The sequence below is a fragment of the Vigna angularis genome, chromosome 10, assembly GCF_016808095.1.
Source record: "Vigna angularis cultivar LongXiaoDou No.4 chromosome 10, ASM1680809v1, whole genome shotgun sequence".
Classification (NCBI taxonomy): domain Eukaryota; kingdom Viridiplantae; phylum Streptophyta; class Magnoliopsida; order Fabales; family Fabaceae; genus Vigna; species Vigna angularis.
In genome coordinates this window covers 26953888-26974873 of record NC_068979.1, presented here as the reverse complement: position 1 = coordinate 26974873, position 20986 = coordinate 26953888, and the positions used below count along the sequence as shown (strand labels likewise).

General features: G+C 33.5%; 1 protein-coding gene and 1 pseudogene across 1 annotated transcript; one reads left to right on the top strand and one right to left on the bottom strand.

The window, feature by feature from the left end:
- The first annotated feature begins 8728 nt into the window (after positions 1-8728).
- On the top strand, positions 8729-9813 carry LOC108334952 (transcription factor MYB16). The gene is made up of 3 exons (XM_017570870.1): positions 8729-8861; positions 8949-9078; positions 9165-9813. Exons 1-3 carry the CDS (start codon positions 8729-8731, stop codon positions 9811-9813), a joined length of 912 nt encoding a protein of 303 aa, XP_017426359.1.
- A 3705-nt stretch (positions 9814-13518) lies between these two features.
- LOC108334951 (transcription factor MYB106-like) lies at positions 13519-14653 on the bottom strand (annotated as a pseudogene).
- Positions 14654-20986: the final 6333 nt, after the last annotated feature.

The window sequence follows — 20986 nt, the reverse complement described above, 5'->3', positions numbered from 1 at the left end:
TGTCACTCCATTCTAAATCTTAATACTTTTATACAAATACTACTCAATTTAATTTTCTATTCTTGCGAGTAATAACATACTGATTGTTTGGAAAGAAATGTGTGAAGAATTTAGAAGAACTATTAAAAAAAAATAAACATAGAAAACCAGAGAGAGGAGTAGAATCATATAAAAATTAGTGGAAATGGTAACTTTCCATTTTGTTTTTAGGAGAATTAAAAGTGAATACATACTGTATATGGTAATGATACAGGGAGGCAGGTGAAGTTATTGATTGAAGATAGTTATTGTGCAACAGTATGTTCATGAAGGTGGGAAAATAAGACATTCGAAGGAGAGAAGTATAGTTAATTGCACTGGCTATGGTGGAGGAGAATCGTTCAGATAAAGGTTTTCAAGAGATTGCAACATTCACACTTGGTTGTGTCAAGCATTCAATTAATTCATATATTGTGCTGAGCAGTTAGAAACAGAACATTGCTTCAAAACATTATGTTTCTGGATGTGTTGTTGTATTCATTAGATTGGTCCCAATTATTTTGTTGGAACTATGCATGTCTCTTTTATTGGGACGGATTCTGAATATGCATTCCAGAACTGATGCATGTATTGATTGGCTATATACTATTAGTTGGGAATGGATAAACACATTTTTATTCTTTTCTGGAAATATCCGTTAACAGTAAATATAGGAATTATTTTAAGCTCATTTTGAATGTGGTTCTTTTGGTTGTACAAAAATCAGAATGGCATCTTAAATATGGAGGTTAGTGCAAAGCAAGCAGTGCAATGACAAAGGTGTGAAGTTGACGGTGGAGAAAAGCAAGGTTAGGCGTTACAAAACTGAGTTTCTTTCAGTTTTATTCTTTGAAGAGCAGTTTAAGCTTTACAATAACTGAAACCTAGGAAAGAAAATGATGTTGCTAAGATTCTACTATAAATTGCTCATTCAGAATGTGTTTTCATTGTAATAGAATGACATTTTTAGTAAGAAATATTTATGTACGTATTACCTACCGAACGATCAATCGTTACTTAGACATCTAATGGACGACCCTTACTACTGTGTGGCAGGAAGAGGAGACCGAATGGGCAACCTCCAAGGAGAGTAGACCTAATGTTGAGTGAATTAAGGTAAAGTGATCACACCAGTGCAGTAAAAGGAAACGACAACGGTTATTTTCGCTTATACACAGCAGTTCCGCAACCGAAGCATATACAAGCGAGCCTCGATTCTGAATCGAGGCAAAATCACATATCTTTTTACCTCGGTTCAAATCCAACCGAGACAGTAGAAGGGTTTTTTCTTTTCCACAACACGTTAAGCTGTGATAGTGCAAGCTCCAAGCAGAACCGCCCATGATCAACCAAACCATTATGACTACACGCAAACAGAACATTCACAAAACTGACCCCATCTGGCCTCACCCCCTCCTTCACCATCTCCTCAAACAACTCCAACCCCTCTTGCCCTCTCTAGGTAATTAAAATGTATGCTTTATTTTTTGTTGTGCTTTAGCTTTGGCAATGAATGCAGATAAGAAGTCCATAAAGTCTTTAAAATTCAAACCGTCAACCATCTTGAGCAACCTCTGCAAACAAGCACAAAGTCCATCAACAATGGGAAAACAAATCACACACCACACTTTAGCATGTGGTGATGGGAAAATAAAGTACAAAAACCACGAAACAAATAAGAATAAATGTTTGGGTCGAAGTGGCCATAAAGCGAAAAAAGTGAGCACCTGATAAAGCGGATTCAAGGCAAACTCAGGGTTCATAGCGGAGGGAGGCTCGTGCATCTGATTCGAGAAGAGTTCGTGATTTCTGGGTTTTGTTGCAGGTACCATTGTGAGGAGACGAACTCGCGAGGCTGAACAACGACTCAATTTAGGGTTTCATGGCAATTGGAATTTTCTGATTTATGGGTTTGGAGGTGATGAAGATGAATGTGCGAGATGATGGAGTTGATTTCACGATGGCCATGGAGGTTGGCGACGACGACATGGTGCTGGCAGCGGTGGCATAGCTAACGGTAAAGGAGGATTAGGGTTTCTGTTCTTATGCAGGTGTGTTCATGGCGGAGAAGATGAATGGTGGCACACTTTGCTTGTGTCGCGGTGCAGATTTCTCTGATCGCGTTGCGATGTAGATGGAGGTTGCAAGGATGACGACGGAGCTTCGTGAAGATGGCCATGGAAGATTCTCTATCGCGATGAAGATGGTGAGGGCGTGATTCTGGTGGCGCGTTGATGGAGGATAGCGGCGATGCTAGGTGGCTGACGGCAAGGCTAGGGTTTCGCCCAGTGGTGGTGGAGGTCGCAGGGGAAGAAGAAGAACGACAAACGATGAGGCGCGCGCTAGGGGAAGAAGAAAACTGTGTAAAATCTTTTCAGGTTTCAATAATTTGAACAAAAAAGAGCTACTAACTCAGTTTATCTGATAACCGATGCCTAAAGAGCTAAAAAAAGGGATTGGAACGTTTGGTTTCAGAGAATGAACGTTCGATTTTATGCTTCAGCTTCGTAGATAATCAAGGCAATAGAGTGCATAGGCTTCAGTTCTGCAAGTTACCGAGTTAGTAAGGCCTTTAGGCCGCGATTCGGAGAAGACCGAAGCCGTAGAGATCGACGAAAGGGATTGGAATGTTCGGTTTCAGAGAATGAATGTTCGATTTTATGCTTCGATTTCGTAGATAACATAGGTAGTAGAATGCATAGGCTCCGGTTCTGCAAGTAACCGAGTCAGTAAGGCCTTTAGGCTGCGGTTCGAAGAAGACTTAAGTCGTAGAGTTTGACAAAAGGGATTGGAACGTTTGGTTTCAGAGAATGAATGTTCGGTTTTATGCTTCAGTTTTCTAGATAACCGAGGCAATAGAGTGCATAGGCTTCGATTCCTAGCGAACCGAGGCGTATAAGTTCGCCTTATTTACAAAAATGTCACCGCGTTTTAATATGCTTTGGTTTTGTAAAAACGAAGCGTATTAAGCGCGTTAAATTTAAAAGACTATATTTTTACTAGTGTCACCACCCGTTGTGTTGTAATCACTACAATAAAAACCCTTATTTTCAACCGATAATTACCGACAGATTATAATCCTTCGATAATTTGCATTTGTCGAAGGATTTACCGATGGACTATTGAAGGTAACTTCTAACTTCTAAAAAACTTCTAACTTTTTCTATAAGAAATAAATCCATGTCATTCTAGAGAAGTCATAAATCAATAGGATGAAATACATGTTGTGTTATGAACGCGTCCTCGTTGGTCCACAAACATCGATATGAATCAATTCTAGTAAGTCTTTTGCTCTTCATCTTTGTTTGTCGAGAATGATAATTAGTGTTGTTTGTCGTAAAAACATCCTTTGCATGATTTATTATTCTCCTTCAAATGTAGAAGATCTTTCGTAATGTTTTTTTGATACAGAAGTAGCAAATCTCCTATGCTAAAGTCATAAGTCATTAACTTCTGCCTTTATGGCAATATTAGTTTTAAGTTTGAGGCTTATAGAAAAGTTTTTATTTCTCTTCTCCATTTTTACTTGGCCAATTTTGATCATTTTACTATAATAAATTTTGCCTGTATATTTCTAAAAAAAGAATATAACACTCATTCCCCATCATTTGACTAATACTTAAGAGATTTTATTTAAGATTTAAAACTAATAAAATGTTCTTGATAAATTTTGTACCTTTCTTTGTCTCCACCATGACAGTTCATTTGCCTCAAGACCCCATTGTGGTGTCGTTTCCTAGTCGAACTTTGAGATTAACAAATTTATCAATGTCTTTGAAGATGTTTTGATGTTTCACCATGTGATTTTTGCGTCCACATTTGTTCCCCAAAATTAACATCCAGATTTATCAAGGAAGTGTTGCTCTTGATTATGCTCTTCCGTAAAGCTTGCTTCATACTTAATTTTATCATGACAATACTTCTCTACATGACCAAATTTATTGCAGTACTAACATTGAGGTTTTTTATGATGCTAACAATCCTTTTCCAGTTAATTTTCTTTTTACAAATGTCACATGCAGGATATTTTCGTTGACGGATCATAAAGAAGAACCTAGAATTTTCTTTATTTCTTGAAATTTCTCCTCTATTTTTATTTCCTTCATATTCTTTATTTTCATACCGTAATTTTAGTTTTGATTGAAAGACATTTTTGATCGAGTCTTCTTTACATCTTTTTAATCCTTGTTCAGAAGCTTTAAGAGAGTTTATTAGTTATGTTACTAACAATCTAACCAAATATTTTATTTGTTCAATCGCGGTTACGTTTGCATCATATTTTTGGGGAATAAAATTAAAATTTTCTCAATGATTTTTTTGTCAAGAATATTTTCGTCATAGACTCTCATCTAACTAACTATTTCTTTTATTCTATAATAGTAGTCTTTAATGCTCTTAAATTCTTTCATTCTTATTAATTCAAATTCTTGTCTTAGTGAAAGAAGTTTATAACATTGTGTACTTCATCACTTTCTTGAAAATCCTTTTATATTGTGTTCCAAACTTGCTTTGCACTTGTTACACTTATTATTCCTGGAAAATTTATATCATCAATTGCTTGTTGAAGAGCAAATGAAGTCCTTAAATCTTATGCTTGTGTTTTTTCAACTCTTTCTTATAAGCTAATGTAAGAGTGGAGTGGCTTCTAGACTCTAGATTATTCTAGAAAAGGCTACCCCTACTTATGTGAAATATTCTAGATTTTTACATATGTAAAATGTTTTTTATTTTTTTTTCTTCTTATCTTATACTTTTCTATAATATTCTATAATTTTTATTACATTTTAATAGTTTTATCTGAAGATTTTTTATATTTTTCTAAAATTTGCATGATTCACTTGATGAATTTCGCCGATCAGTAAAAAAGTGTGGAACTACCCATGTTCACTAAGGAGAGGATCCGGGTGAGTGGATAACCGAGTTATGAATTTATTTTCCAAGAGATCAGATCAACTTGGTTTAGTTGTGTATGGAGTGAGGAACCATATAATTCTTCAATTCCTTTTTTAATGAGGAAGAAGATTTATCGTGGGAGCAATTCAAACAAGCCTTGTTGGATAGAAAGGTTGGGTTAGATGAAGGGAATGTTTGAATTCTTCATCGATCAAATTCCATAGATTCATAAGCAACAATATTTTGCTTATTTCCTTCCTGGATGGAAAGAGGACATATTCTTATTCAAATATTCCAGCATATCACTGATAAGAAAAAAACAATGTCAAAACACAGAAATTTAGTAATAATATTTAATCAGTAATTTAGCTTTAATAGTTATGCACAAAAGTTTTGTGATGTGCTCTCGTGTATATTATGGGTGCAATATTCTACTATATCATGCTCATGGAACCACTCCCACCTCTCAATAGTATATCTTTTCCTCGGTGATTCAACGAAGAGAGACAAACATTTGTTCATGAAATTGAGCAACCTAAGGTAATGGTAGTAGCAAATAAATGGTAGTAGCAAATAAAGGAGCATGGAGATGTTGGTAGAGATGTTGGTAGAGGCAATATTTTTCTTGGTACTGGCAGAGGAATTTTTATTCCATCAAGCACCTATTTTGTTTCTGGGCAGTAATGACAAAATTTACAACTATTGTTAGAAATCAGAACACACGGTGGATACATGCTATAAGAAGCGTGGATTTCAGTTCACACTGAAGATGATAATACAAATCAAATGGAATTTGGATTCCTATAAGGCATATATTGAACACCAGTAACTTAATTTTGCTAAAGGAAATATCAGGACTTATTACTATTTTGAGGTTGTGAAAAGAATAATTGATAAGATAGACAAATATTGAAATAGTAAAATATAAAAATAGTAGTTGAAAAAAATATAATTTTCTTAATTTTATTAGATGTTGTCTTATTTCAAATAATAGTCTACGTGAATATTTGTAGATTCCATCTAATTTACATTAGAAAATTTTAGATAGAAAGGTTTTTTATCTGGATAAAATCTTCTTGAATTTTTCTCCTATATTAACCTTTTTACATTATTTTAAAATTTATATTATATTTCAATAATTCTATCTTAACTTTATTGTTTCAGAATTTGCATTATATATAGTTTAGTAAGGCTTAAATGGGATTTTTGTAGGAGTCACATATTTCTACTTACTCTTGTATCAAATTCAATTTATTGGGCTTCCATATATTTTTGCAGATAATATCCTATTAGACAGAATTAAATATTTTATTAAATATTTTATCATTTATAATTATTTGATTTTGACTATTCACAATGTTAATTTTATTTATAATATAATATTACCATAATTATTATAATTATTCATCAATATCTATTTAAAAACATATTTGTTTATATTACTATAATTATAAAATCTTATGATTACTTGTATTTAATACCATTTTGTATTTTATCCCACATTTTAGTTCTCGGGTTTTGAATAATGATTCCACTTATCACATCTGTCATGTCACTGCTTATTACATTTTACTTCTAATCTAAAAATTAAACCTATTCATGTTTTTATCTCGGAGTGTATTTAAACAATACATAACTAATACATATTATCACATTCAATATCATTTTCAATTTTATCTCACCTTTAGTTCTAGGGTTTTGGATCGTAGTTCCCCTTATGACATCTGTTTGTTACATTTTAATTCTAATTACAAAATTAAACCTATTCATATTTGACCTGGTAGTGTGTTTTTGACCCCTGGCTATGTTATTTATGAAGTCTTATACATTATTTCTTTTCAGTTTTAATATATATACACACTATAATTCTTTTAAAAATAAAAAGAAGAGCCTTGTTTTAATGCTTGCCAATGTTTTTTTTTGGTGTTTCCAATACAGGAGTATTTCCAATATATATAGGTAATCATTTAATTAACGACGATGCTTTTAAGGTAATAATGAATGCCGCCGTAGCTAACAAGTTAGTTAAAAGCTACCTACTTAAAAACATATTTTGATTCTATATTTTTCAGGTGGTGGTATTTGTTACCTGATCACCTTGTTAACATTTTTAATATAAAATGTTATAATCATCTTGCAAAGTAGGGTCAAGAATTTGGGACTCTTGTTTATAAATTTGCATTCATATATCTTACAAGATCCACAAGAATCAAGTCATACCACAATTCATTATAATATAATTCATGCATCAATCTTATACATCTTTATTGATTGTCATTAGGGCAAAGCTAAGATATAATGATAATTTTCAACGAATGTTGAGGAACATAAATATGTTCGGTTGTCATACTCATTTGGGAAGGACGGATATAGAGCAAATAAATAGTCATGTGAAAATTGTCTATGCTTAATTATAAGCATTTGTTTAATGTTCTAAATCTTATTACTACACCAAAATAGATATTTATCACGTAACGTAAACAAGTAAAAATTTGACACTAATTAATTAATACTGTCGGATTTTTTAATCATAAAGGCTGATTTATTATTATCGACTTTTAAAGACCAATTTTAGGTCAACGTTAATTTATCTTTAATTTTTTTAATTAAAGTAGTTTAACCTATATCAAGTTGATGCTAATTATATCTTTTTAACATTAACTTAATTTGCAGATTTAGTCTATGAAAATGAAAGTAATTTAACAAAAACAAATCTCCTACAATGCTTCCAACTTTAAAAAATAACTAGAAATGATAAAATAAAACAAATTATATTGGTGATAATATGAGAAAAGTGTGAATAAAGAAGAAGATAAATTTTTTTTGAGTAAATGTAAGACATTTAGATAAAGAAGATAAATATAAATGATGAGTGTGAATAAAAGATATAAGTATAACAAAAGTTAAAGAAAATGAAAAAAATTGAAGAGGAGAAAATTCACCATTTTTTTAATAAACATCTTTATATTAAAAATAATTTTTAACTTAGTTTAACAAAAACAATTACTTTTACCCATTGCAAAATAAAATAATAGGTAGCATTACAACAAAAAAGTGAGCTACAGTAATTCTATTATTAAAGCGACTTTATTATTTTGGATTAAGTAAAATGTTAACAAAAATATTTATTTATTAAAAAATAATTTTATGCTTTTAAATATGTTTTGAAAAGTTATCATTATACATTGAAAATCAACACTCAACACGTTACAATTTCACCGACAATAATATATAGACTTGTTTCGTTTTCTATGGTTAACCTGTTATTTTATTAAAAAAGGGTTTTTTAGTAGATCAGAACTTTATTTTGGATAATTCAAAGTGATTTGTAGAATAAATATTTTAGGAGTCTCGTACTAGGTGGTCATGAAGATTCAATAAATTCTCGTTTTCATCAGCTTAAATTGTACAGTTAAATTTAATTCAATTCAACAAAGTCGCTGATTTGAGATCTGACATTCGTATTCCTAAAAATAAACGAACAAATACTGATGGAGGGTAGCAGAAAGTAAGAAAACATGTAAAAACTATGTATGAACATTTTGAATCAACTGAAAAGGAAACGCCTATATATGGGAGTTTAGGAACATACCACTTTGATCCTGAAACCCATCTTCTTAAAGACGACAGATGAATATTTAACCTAAAGGTTTTCATTTAAGGTACGGTATTTATACGTATTATGGTAACATTCACCTACAGCTGTACCCTTCCAATACTTCCTTCTTTGTATATGTTAACTCTTGGCTTGCACTCACTGCCTACCACCAACACCAAGGACTGATTCGGGTTATCTTACAACGGTTTGGCATTAAAAATGGGAAGGGTGCCATGCTGTGAGAAGGTAGGGTTGAAGAAAGGACCATGGACTCCAGAAGAAGACAAGAAGCTCCTCGACTACGTTCGGAAGCATGGCCATGGAAACTGGCGTTCAGTGCCTGCCAAAGCCGGTAACAATACAACTTCTCTGTACCCTTTTTTCTCAATCATCGACTGTGCATGTTCTTGATATTCAGAAATGTATGATTTATATCTAGGTCTTGAAAGATGTGGAAAGAGTTGCAGATTGAGGTGGATTAACTATCTCAAACCTGGTATCAAACGAGGAAACTTCAGCGAGGAGGAAGACCGTACCATTCTTCAACTTCATGCTCTTCTTGGAAACAGGTCACCTTATACTTTCGTATTAGTAAATCAAAAGGTTAATCATATATTTCTCCGAAGCTAATCATGTTTCTCTATTGCACACACAGATGGTCAATCATAGCAGCTCACCTTCCCCAAAGAACCGACAATGAGATCAAGAACTATTGGAATACCAACATCAAAAAAAGACTCATCAGAATGGGCTTAGATCCCATTACCCACAAAACAATAGAAAATAACACGTTTGAACCCTTTGGTGTTGACCATGACAACCCCAAGGACAACATCGATATCTGCCACGTCGCTCAATGGGAGAGTGCTCGACTTGAAGCTGAAGCCAGAGGATCTATGGTGCAAGTTGGATCGGGATCCTCGCGTTTCTCTGGGCTAATTTTAAGTAAAATTCCAACTCAACCTCGTCTTTCATCACATTCAGTGTCAACCGAAAACAACACAGCTTATAACATGTATGCCCTCGTGCTTGCCACAAATCATGATTTTCGGTCATCTGTATCCACTTTGAGCATTCCCACACTTCCTGCAGTTTCTAATATTCCACAAATCACCAACACAGAAAGTTCACTTTCATTTGAGTGTCATAATAATGTCATGGGTGCTAGCAGCCACATTCAAAAGTTAATGGAAGGTTGTGTATCAAACTTACAAGATGATGACATTATGGTGGCTTTGGAAGGATTTAGGACAGCAAGGTCCGAGAGTATCGAAGAGCTTTTTAATGAATCCGCTTCCTTTTAGAAGGTCTAATATGACGATTTGTTTTAAAATATCTGTCATTCGTAGTTTCTTCTGTTTGGAGTAGTTTTCAGTTTCATATCTGATTGTGTTCTCAGTATGTGTCTCACACACTTTATTCGATCTTATATGATAGGTTTTGTTGCCCTTGTTTTTCTTTTCTCTTTTTCCATTTATTCGTATGGCACCGAAGATTGTGGACATTGTTACTATTGTGCTTTTCACATATACTACACAGCAGAACAAACTCATACTTTTTCACCAAAATTGAGTCAATTCCACTTTTCTCAAGCTTCTGTGTATGATTCAATCAATGCATGATTACAGAAACCAATTCGTGGTTTATTTTACCAGTAAAAGTTTACAAATTGCGCTGGTTTTAATATTAACACCTACAAGTTTGATGATTGCTGTTGCTGAATTAGTATATGCTCCAATGTAATCGGATTACTTACCTTTTATTGTTTTTTGTCAGTGGAATTGCAGTAACTACATATACAGTTGTGTTTGGAATTGGGAAAGACTCTTTCTAGCTTTGTAGGACATGAAAGTAACTTATGATGGCGGTTCTGTATTCTTGAGCATTCCTTATGCTTAAGATTTAGTTTCCTTTAGTTTGGTTGAAATATTTCTTATAAAAAGTACTTAAGGTGAATGACAATGATGTTGCATTTTACTATCATCTCTATTAGTGTTTAGCAACTTGAATGAAAAATCATACGATGAAAAGAGATGTATGTATCCACTGCTTTTGGGAAAGTGTTTGTTTGGTTGTTAAAATATCATTTTCCATAATTAAAAGAATTAACGCAGTCTTCTCTTTTGTCAATGTTACTTTAATTTCAGCCTCATTGGTCGTACACTCAATACTACATTGTGTTAGTCATGGAAGACCTCATTTTGAATTATTTTTTATACGACACAACAAAAGTATAATCTCTTATTCTAAGTTCATCTCTTCTAATATTTTGTTCCACATTTTAGATAAGATTTATAACCTTCCAAAAATATTACAGTCATTCTTATCAAAGTGTAATACAAATTCTAGAAAAATATAGAACATTATATGATAGAAATATTAAAATGTAATACAAATTCTAAAATATTGTAAAAAAACTTAAGATAGGAAAATAAAAAAATCAAGAACATTCTATATAGGTAAAAATCTAGAACATTTTACATAAGTTGTAGATAGCATTTTCATAGAATAATTTATCTTGAGACAAGATCGCCTAGCAAAACATGTTTTGCAGTTTAACCAATAGTGTTTAACAAACTTTCGTCTAATAAAATGAACAATTTATGATAAGCATGGTAAACCCTATAATCATATAAAATGTTATCCTAAGCGCTTAATGTTACTCCAAAAGTAGAACTAGTTTAAACGCTAAGTACATATACCTTACCTAAACGCTTCATAACACCTAACATATTAAATGCATGTACGAATAATACTCTTTTATCTGTGGTGTTGTGTTATCTTTATCTGTGCAAATCACAAAAGTTTTACATGTGTTCTTAAATAGAGCATTTAGGAAAGACGTTTTAAGAAGATAAAGTAATAACACAAGTATTTTATACTGGTTCACTCAATTCTGAACTACATCCAGTCTCCTTTAAGAACTCTTAAGAGGTTCCTCTAATGGTATCCAAGATTACAACCGAGTACAAACCACTCTTAATATACACCAAGTATTCTAACCACTCGTGGTCTCCTAATCAATGTTGATTAATCCAAGTTTAACCACTCTTGGTATCCAAGTATTCTAACTACTCCTAGTATCAATCCTAAATAACTGTCTATAACTAGTTTTAATTATCTTCAGAATTCCCAAACATAATCAATGTTGGTTTACAAGTACAAATTCTGATAACTCTTAGTGAGAGGATAAATACAATATAAAGAAATATGAGAACTTGTGAAGTTCTTTCTTTTGTTCTATGAACAGACTCAGACTATGTAAGTTTATTCAAAAAATAACGTCAATGTAGACGTTGGATACTACAGGTCAGACGTCTATACAGACGTCGGATAGTACAGGTCAACCGTTTATATAGATGTGTAACTGTGGGCGGCCGACGTGTAATGTCCTGGACGAATCTTGGGTCTGTAATCCATTAGACGTCTGCATGTGCACCGTTCAAAAACAAAGTGGAGGGAAATGGAGGAGTGCACCGTTCAAAAACACAAGAATCGCCGGCCAAGAACCCTCAAAATCGTCGGCCAAGGACACCCGCAAAACTACACCAAAACACAACGAAAACACATTATAATCGGTTCAAATGGAAGATAATTCATCAAAGAGTAATGTAATCGGAGTAAAACTAATTTTAAACGGTGTAAAAGAGAGAAAATGAACCTCAAAAGCTTTGGCCGTGGAGAGAAAACGCGAGAAAGATGATGAACACTAAGTGTGCGTAACTGCTGCCTCGCGTTCGCGGTTTTGGTAATAGCAGAATTTAGATGTCGGGCCCCCACCTAGCCGACGTCTAAATGACTATAGACGTCTGCCCCCTTCCTGAGCCGACGTTTAAAGGGTTTAAAATATAATTTTAGTAGACACGTTTGGCGTCCGGGTTAGGAGGGACCGACGTCTAAGACCTATTTAGACGTCGGTGCTGACTGACAGACATCTAAGGACAATGCAACAATCACTTTTTCAGGCAATTTGGCGTCCGGGGGATGGGGGTCGACATCTAAATAAGACTTTAAATGTCAGTGTGGCGAGATCGGATGTCTAAATGGTAACTTTTGGAATTCTGACTACCTCATTGGTGTCCAATGGTTGGCCCCGACGTTAAAATAGGTCTTAGACGTCGGGCACCCTAAACTCGGACGTCTAAAGCCAATTAAAATATTAATATTTTGTATTCATTCATCTATTTTTGGCGTCCAATTGCAGGGGCTGACGTGTATTATTCTTTAGACGTCGGGGACCCTCCCAGACCTCTAAACAGTGATTTTAATTACAAAAATGTCACAATTCATTATTTTACGTTGAATATTCGGTGATCAGACGTCTAAAGAGTGACGTTAAAAGCCTTTTCTGCACTAGTGTGCCTTCTCATGCGAAGATATTCATTTTTATAGAAATGAATGTATTTCTATTAGAAGTTTATAAATCATATCTAAAATGTATTTCTGTGGTATCAATTAAAAAACAAGAAAAATACATAAAATTACTACAACATTAGTGCAAAAATAACGTCTTCCATTGTAACACGATGTAGTATTGAATGTACGGCGAATGAGACTGAAACTAAAGTAACATTGACTAGATGAGAAAACTATGTTAACTCTTTTAATTATGGAAAATGATATTTAACAACCGTACGAACACTTTCCAAAAAACAATGGATACATGCATATATTTTCATCGTATGGTTTTCAATGAAAGTTGCTAAATACTATATAGAGATTATAGTAACATGCAACATCACGACCTTGGCAGTCACAGTATGTAGTTTTTATAAGAAATATTTCATTAAAACGAAAGGAAACTAAATCTTAAGGACAAGGAATGCTCAAAAATAGAGCATCGGAACATGAAAACAAAAATATAATAATCTGTTTCATGATACCAGAATGCATAACGTGGGTGAGACACATACTGACACCCAACAACCTGACATGAAACTGAAAAACCCTCCAAACAGAAGAAACTACGAATCACAGATATTTTAAAAGAAACCGTCATATTAGGCCTTCTAAATGGAAGTGGGTTCATTAAACAGCTCTTCGATACTCTCAGACCTTTCTGTTCTAAACGCTTCCACAGCCACCATAATGTCATCATCTTGTAAGTTTGATACACAACCTTCCATTACCTTTTTGATTTGGCTACTAGCTCCCATGACATTATTATCACCCTTATATGAAAGTAAACTTTCTGTGTTCTTCATTTGTGGAATATTAGAAACTGCGGGAAGCGTGGGAATGCTCAGAGTGGACATAGCTGAACGAAAATCATGAGTTGTGGCAAGCACGAGGGCATACATGTTATACGCTGTGTTGTTTTCGGTTGACACCGAATGTGATGAAAGACAAGGTTGAGTTGGAATTTTGCTTAAAATTAGCCCAGAGAGTTGCGAAGATCCGGATCCAGCTTGCAACTGAGATCCTCTGGCTTCAGCTTCAAGTCGAGTACCCTCCCATTGAGCCACGTGGCTGATATTGGTGGTGTCCTTGGACTGGTCATGGCCACCACCAAAGGGTTCAAACGTGTTCTGCTTAATTGTTTTGTGGGTAATGGGATCTAAGCCCATTCTGATGAGTCTTTTCTTGATGTTGGTTTTCCAATAGTTCTTGATCTCATTGTCTGTTCTTTGGGGCAGGTGAGCTGCTATGATTGACCATCTGTGTGTGCAATAGAGAAACATGATTAGCTTCTGAGAAATAGATGATTAACGTTTTGATTTACTAATACGAAAGTATGAAAACCAAAAGAAGGTCACCTGTTTCCAAGAAGAGCATGAAGTTGAATGATTGAGTGGTCTTCCTCGGCGCTGAAGTTTCCTCTTTTGATATCAGGTTTGAGATAGTTAATCCACCTCAATCTGCAACTCTTTCCACATCTTTGAAGACCTAGATATATATAAATCATACATATGTAACAAATAAAATCGGGATTTGAACCTTTGAATCCTCAATATCAACAACATGCACACTCATTGATTGAGAAAAAAAGAGTACACGGAAGTTGTTATTACCCGCTTTGGCAGGCACTGTACGCCAGTTTCCATGACCATGCTTCCGAACGTAGTCGAGGAGCTTCCTGTCTTCTTCTGGACTTCATCGTCCTTTCTTCAACCCTACCTTCTCACAGCACGGCATCCTTCCCATTTTCAATGCCGAACTGTTGTAAGGTAACCCGAATCAGTCATATGCATACATGGAAGGATATATTGGAGGAGTACAGCAGTAGGTGATTGTTACTATAATACGTATAAATACCGTACCCTAAGTGAAAACCTTTGGCTTAAATTTTTTTTCTGTCATTTTTAAGAAAATGGGGTCAGGATCAAGGTGGTAGGTCTCTAAGCTCCCTATTCCCATTTCCTTTTCAGTTCCTGCTTTTTTTTATTATTATTTCAAAATATTCATATTTATTACTTACCTGTTTACCATGTTTTCTAACTTTATGCTGTTATCCTTGAGTATTTGCTCGTCTATTTTTAAGAATACGAGTGTTAGAGATATCAGATCTGTAAGATTAGATTTGATCAAAATATAAATCATTTTGTGAGGTTGAATAAAATTTAAATAATTTAATCATTGTGAGGTTCAATTAAATTTAAACGATTTAAGGTGATGAAAGTGAGATTTATTGAGTCTATAACACCACTCTTAGCAGCAGACCCTCCTAAAACATTTAGTATACAAATTTCACTCTGAATTATCCAAAATAGAGTACTGATATACTGAAAATTCCCTTTTAAAAAAAATAACATCTTAAGCATTCCAATTTTAGAAGTTGTTTTGAAAATATATTTTTACATAAGACAAATGTTTATAAATAAGCAGAAGCTAGACAAGTACTTTTCACATTACTATTGCTCTCTGTCCGTACTTCACAACTGTGTATTTATATGACAACGGAACAGGTTAATGTCCCCCAACATTACTTCCGCTGAAAATTATCATTATCACTTAGCTTCGTCCTAATGTGAGAATCGATAATGATATATAAAATAGATGTGTTCCTTAGGTCGAAAGTCCAATGAGTTGATGTTTAGTTAAATTAATGCTTCGTTATTGGTTTAGAAAAAAAGTAAAATTACAAAGTGAATTAATTTTGATTTTCTAGCATTGTAACAAAATAACAATGTAATTGATTATAAAGTCATAGGATAACATAGACAAATATTCATTGGAGTTGGATCTAATAAACTAAACCTGATCAAATAATCTTCACAGTACAATTTCTAACATTCACATCCAAGTTTCACTAGTCCTAATCCTTAGAAACTAGTACTAATCCTTAATGTGAAAATATTAATCCCTTAGTTATTAACATCCAATTTACATTAATATCGAGTGTTAAGAATGACCACGTAAGCTCAAAGTTGATCCCTAAAACTAAAAACTCATCACTATTTTATCTTGTTTAATTTCTAAAGAATTTTCCAATTAATAGAGACCAATAGATTACATAGATAATCCTATCATGCCGATAAAATCATAGATAGAACACAAAAACAATGTAGAAGCTGTATTGATTCAAAAAATTCTACATAAAGCTTAGCTCATACATCCAACCCCAACGAAATTAGAAATTAACTACTCCACACTAATACAATAAAGAAAAATAACAAAGGTTGTTTTTTACAATAGGCAGTGGTTTTCGAATCGAGGTATATTCTGGTGATGTAAAAAAATGTGGGTTTTTGGCATTAGTTAAAAACTAAGATAAAAAAGGTGGGTTTCTTCCTCGATTTACCACTGACTGAAGTCGTAAACAAAAAAAAAAGGTTTTTGCTAGCGGTTGTGTAGGGAACCGCTACCATGGATTACGCCATATTTTAAAAAAATATTTAATTTAGGTTTATAGCATCTGTTCAGAACCGTTGCCATAGACCCTTAAAATTAAATATTTTTTTCTAAAATATGGCGCACTTTTCGACATCGGTTATGTTAAGACAAAATCGTCTATACGTCTAAACGCTCTCATGTTTTGAAGTTTAATCAAATAACATTAAACGAAATAAGAAACTGAAAATACATTAGGATGAAACACAAGACATAGGCTCAAGAATCCCTAACATAGAAAACCCTTATGAAAACCTTTAGGATTGTAGAAATCATAAAAAAATTTAAATAAAAACATTCAGAGGCAAAGCATAACAATTGTTTAGTCAAAAGCGTATAAGAGAGTTTAAGCTAAATATGTAACCTTACTATACCCAAAGTGGTATTCAATTGAACTCTTGGGAAAACGAAAAAGTGTCAAGACAACGTCTTTCACGAAAACATTTTAAAAGCCTAAACTTAAAACACCAAGGTAAACATAACTTGTTAAACGCCATTGCTATAAAAAGACAAAAATCATAAAAAGCTTTTGCATCAGTCTAAACGATACCATGAGTTAAACTGTTACTTCGTCCAACAATGAAGTTCTTATTCAACGCTTGGTATCTTTAGAAGAAGATCTTAATTGTTAAAAGCTACCTCAACGGTAGAAAATGAAAAACACTTTGTTATTCTGAGCAAGAATTAAATGACATTAAATGCTCAACGTTCAAAAACAAAAAAAGTGATAAGAGACAAGACATATTTGCTGCATGCATAATCTATTATATTCTTTGTAGATAACCTACTCTACACACATCCACAAGCCTCAATTAAAATATCAGAAGTGGACATTAGAGATAAAAGAGATATTCACATAATGTTCCTCACTTGAAGCAGTGTCTAAAAGAAAGTATAACCTACTTCAAATAAAGTACTGAAAAAGCAAGTTTGCTCTGACAAGTTGACTTTAACCAATAACTGTTGTACACAAAGAAAGATAAGACACAAGAATCAAGGCCAAAAGCTTAGTCCAATTAAGACAAAATTGTCTATGTGTCTAAACACTCTCATGTTTTGAAATTTAACCAACTAACATTAAATGGAATAATAATCTGAAAATAACATAGGAAGAAACATAAGAATTAGAACCAAATTCCCAACATAGAAAAACTTTAGGAAAATACCTAGAACTTTAGGAAAAAGAAAAACAATTAAGTCAAAACACTCTGACGTCATGTTATATGACTATTAAGTCAAAAGTGTCTAAGAGAGTTGAAATTAAACGTGTAAAGCTTATCATACCCAAAGGGTATTTAGTTTAACTCTTGGGAAAACGAAACAATGTCAAGACGATGCCATTGACAAAAACAAAAACACCCTAGAAGATGAATACTAAAAGCATTTACTGAGTCTAAACGATACCGTGAGCTAAACTATTACTTCGTCTAACGAAGAAGTCTTTACTCAAAACTAGGTATCTTTAGAAGAAAAGCTTAATTGTTGAATGCTACCTCAATAGTAGGAAATCAAAAAGCATTTTGTTGTTCTGAGCAAGCATTAAATGACATTAAATACTCAATGTTCAAAAACAACAAAAGTGATAAGAGAAAAGACAAATATACTGCATGCACAATATACTGTATTATTTGCAGATGAGGTACTCTACACGCATCCACAAGCTTCAAATTAAAAAAAAAAGATCAGAAGTGGGCGTTAGAGACAAAAGAGATATTCACAGAATCTTCTACACTTGAAGTGGTTTCTAAAAGAAAGTACAACCAACTTCAAGCAAAGTACTGAAAAAGCATATATGCCCTTACAAGTTGACTTTAACCAATGGCTGTTGTACACAAAGAAAGAGAAGACACAAGAATCATGGTCAAGAGCTTAGTCTAAAGGATACTTATCCAAAAATCCTTAAAAAAACTATTTTTAGCCTTCTTGAAAAATTTATGGTGTATTAAACTGTTTTCAATGAACTTTTAATTCTTTCAAACATGTTAGTAAGCAAGAACAGTGAAAGAAACCACACAGAGATTTTAATTTAGTTCAACTCTTCAAGAGTACATCCAATTTTCTTCCAATAAGCTGAGTTGAAAGGAAATCTACTAATAAAAAATGTTAAGATTACAAAGATACCAGATTCACATTATGTACTCTAAATCTCTAACCACAACAAGAATAAACTCCTAAGGGTGAGGCTACACATACTCACATTAAGAACCTTGCCTACACAGCAAAGATAACTACAATTCACAAAAATTACAGAAAAATAAAACCTGATACACCTCTAGTGTTGATGTTACAAAGAACATAGAATTCAGACCCTTCCTAGATAATTTCTCTCTCTTGAAAGCTTGCAACTTTGAATTTCCTCATTTGATGTTATGCTTTTCCAATAATGCTCCAAAACTTCACAACAGATGTTCTTGTTTCACAAATGAAAACTCTTATAATTTTTTTCGTACCTACAAAAGGTATTAACTGCATATATATAGTAAAGGCACATTATTGTCAGTTTGAATCGATTAGGTTATATTTTCTTAATCGATTAAAAAAGAGAGCTAAGTTTCTTGGTGTGCATCAAACAATTTTATTCGATTAGATTAGTTTCTTAATTGATTAAAATATACATATTGTTTTAATTTATTAGATAAGTTTCTTAATCGATTAAAACAAATATCAAACATAATCTTTTAACCGTTTTAATACTCAGTTCATATCATCCTACATTCAACACAAACTTTGATAGCACCTAAATAGTTTCACAACTTATTAATCATGCTAGGAACATCATTCAATATCATAAAAAACAATCATTCAATTTGCACTAAAATATGTTAAGAAAAAGTTAATCATTTTAACCATTTGAGTTACTTGGATTGGAGGCTCCCCTACCAACAGTGTAGCATCCGCCATGGTTGGGCACGATGGAAGGTTACTAGCTCATACCACTTGTCAAAATAATTCTAGGATGGGAATCGAAGAATTACAGAGGCAGACTAGGGAGGCCAAAGAAGAAAAGCATCTGAATATTAAAAAAAATAAAAGTCAAATTCGAAATCCAAAAAATAAATATCGAATTTAAAAATTTAAAAGAAAATAAATAACAAATTTCAAAATTAAAAAAATATATATATCAAATTTTGAAATTCTAAAAAAATAAGGTTTTGAAATTTAAGAAAAATAAATACCAATTTCATATTTTGAGAACAATAAATCCTAAATTTTAAAATTCAAAAGAAATAAATACTGGATCTCAAAATAAAAATAAAAAAATACTAAAATTTAGGAGAAATAAATATGGAATTCAATTCAACCATTCGAAATACGTTCTTTAATCGGATATATTGTATAGTAGATTAGTCGATCCAGAAATTGGATTGAGAAATGCGGAATACAGTTTGCATCACGATTTGGCCAATACGAAAATTAGGTTTATGTTTAGCCATGGATAGCCAGATTCACCTATTCTGAAGTCGTTAACATGATCATCAACGGCTCCCCAGAACCACACTAAAGAAAGCTTGCACCCAAAAACACTGTCATGGCTATTGAGACCGTCTCTCGCAAAAGCCACCGGATGGAAGAAAAATGATTTCACATACCACACCCACCATCCTCCCAACGCAAACCACCGCATCAAACCAGAAGCACCGCCCACCCCACGCCCACATGAATAGGTCCAAATCTTATCCTGTAATGGGTGAAAACCTTCATAATGAAGAAGGAAGAATTAGGAGGTGCAGGGTTCTCCACGCACCAAGAAACCAAAGAGAAGGGAATGATGGAGAGAGGGAGGTGCATGGGATTTAACAATGGCTACTTGGTGAAGGAAGAACCAAAGGGTAAAATTGGAAGACTGGTGTTGTAGGAAGAAAAGATGGAGGCGCAAGAAGAAAGAGAACCAACTCTACGACCCAAATATAATGAGTAAAGTTCTACATGAACAATCAATAAATTTAAGGTTTAATAGGTTCGGAGGTCCCTATATTTGTGTGTTCGTTTCAATTGAGTCCTCCAATTTTAGAAGTGATCAATTGGATCCTTAATTTGGTCAATTTGATTTAATAATAACCTTTTCGTTAAATGCAGTTAACGACGTTAACCTTTTTTAATAGGTGGCAAGCTGAGGCATCCAGGTGGCATGTTTGAGCCTTTTCTCAATCTCTGTTACCTCTCTCTCTCATGTAATGAAATCCAGTAGCCCCATCATCTTCATCAAATTTCACTCATCAATCACCATACCCTTAATATATAACCCTTTCATCTCCAGTTCAGAACCCTCATCCAATTCCTTTCTTCTTCCTTCGATCATTTGTCTCATTCCTCTCCCAAATTTTCGTTAATTCTCAATCCACTCCCTCGTTCCCAATTAGGTCCCATTCTTGTTCAAATTTCGTTTCTGGGTTCTCCCAATTCAAATTTATGCACTTTCCCTTTTTGCAGTGGAATTTCTCGTTCGTGGGGAGTTCAATTCCATTGTCTCTCACTAAAGCTGAAAACTTGGAGAGAAAGTGTCATACTTTTCGATTCAATACTTTTTTTGACAACCTTAATCGCTCCCCATGAGGATCGGATCAACCAGATCTTCCCAGAAATCAATTGAAAGAAAAGTTTTTCAGATTCTACAAAACAGGAAACAAACAGACAAAAAAAAAGGGA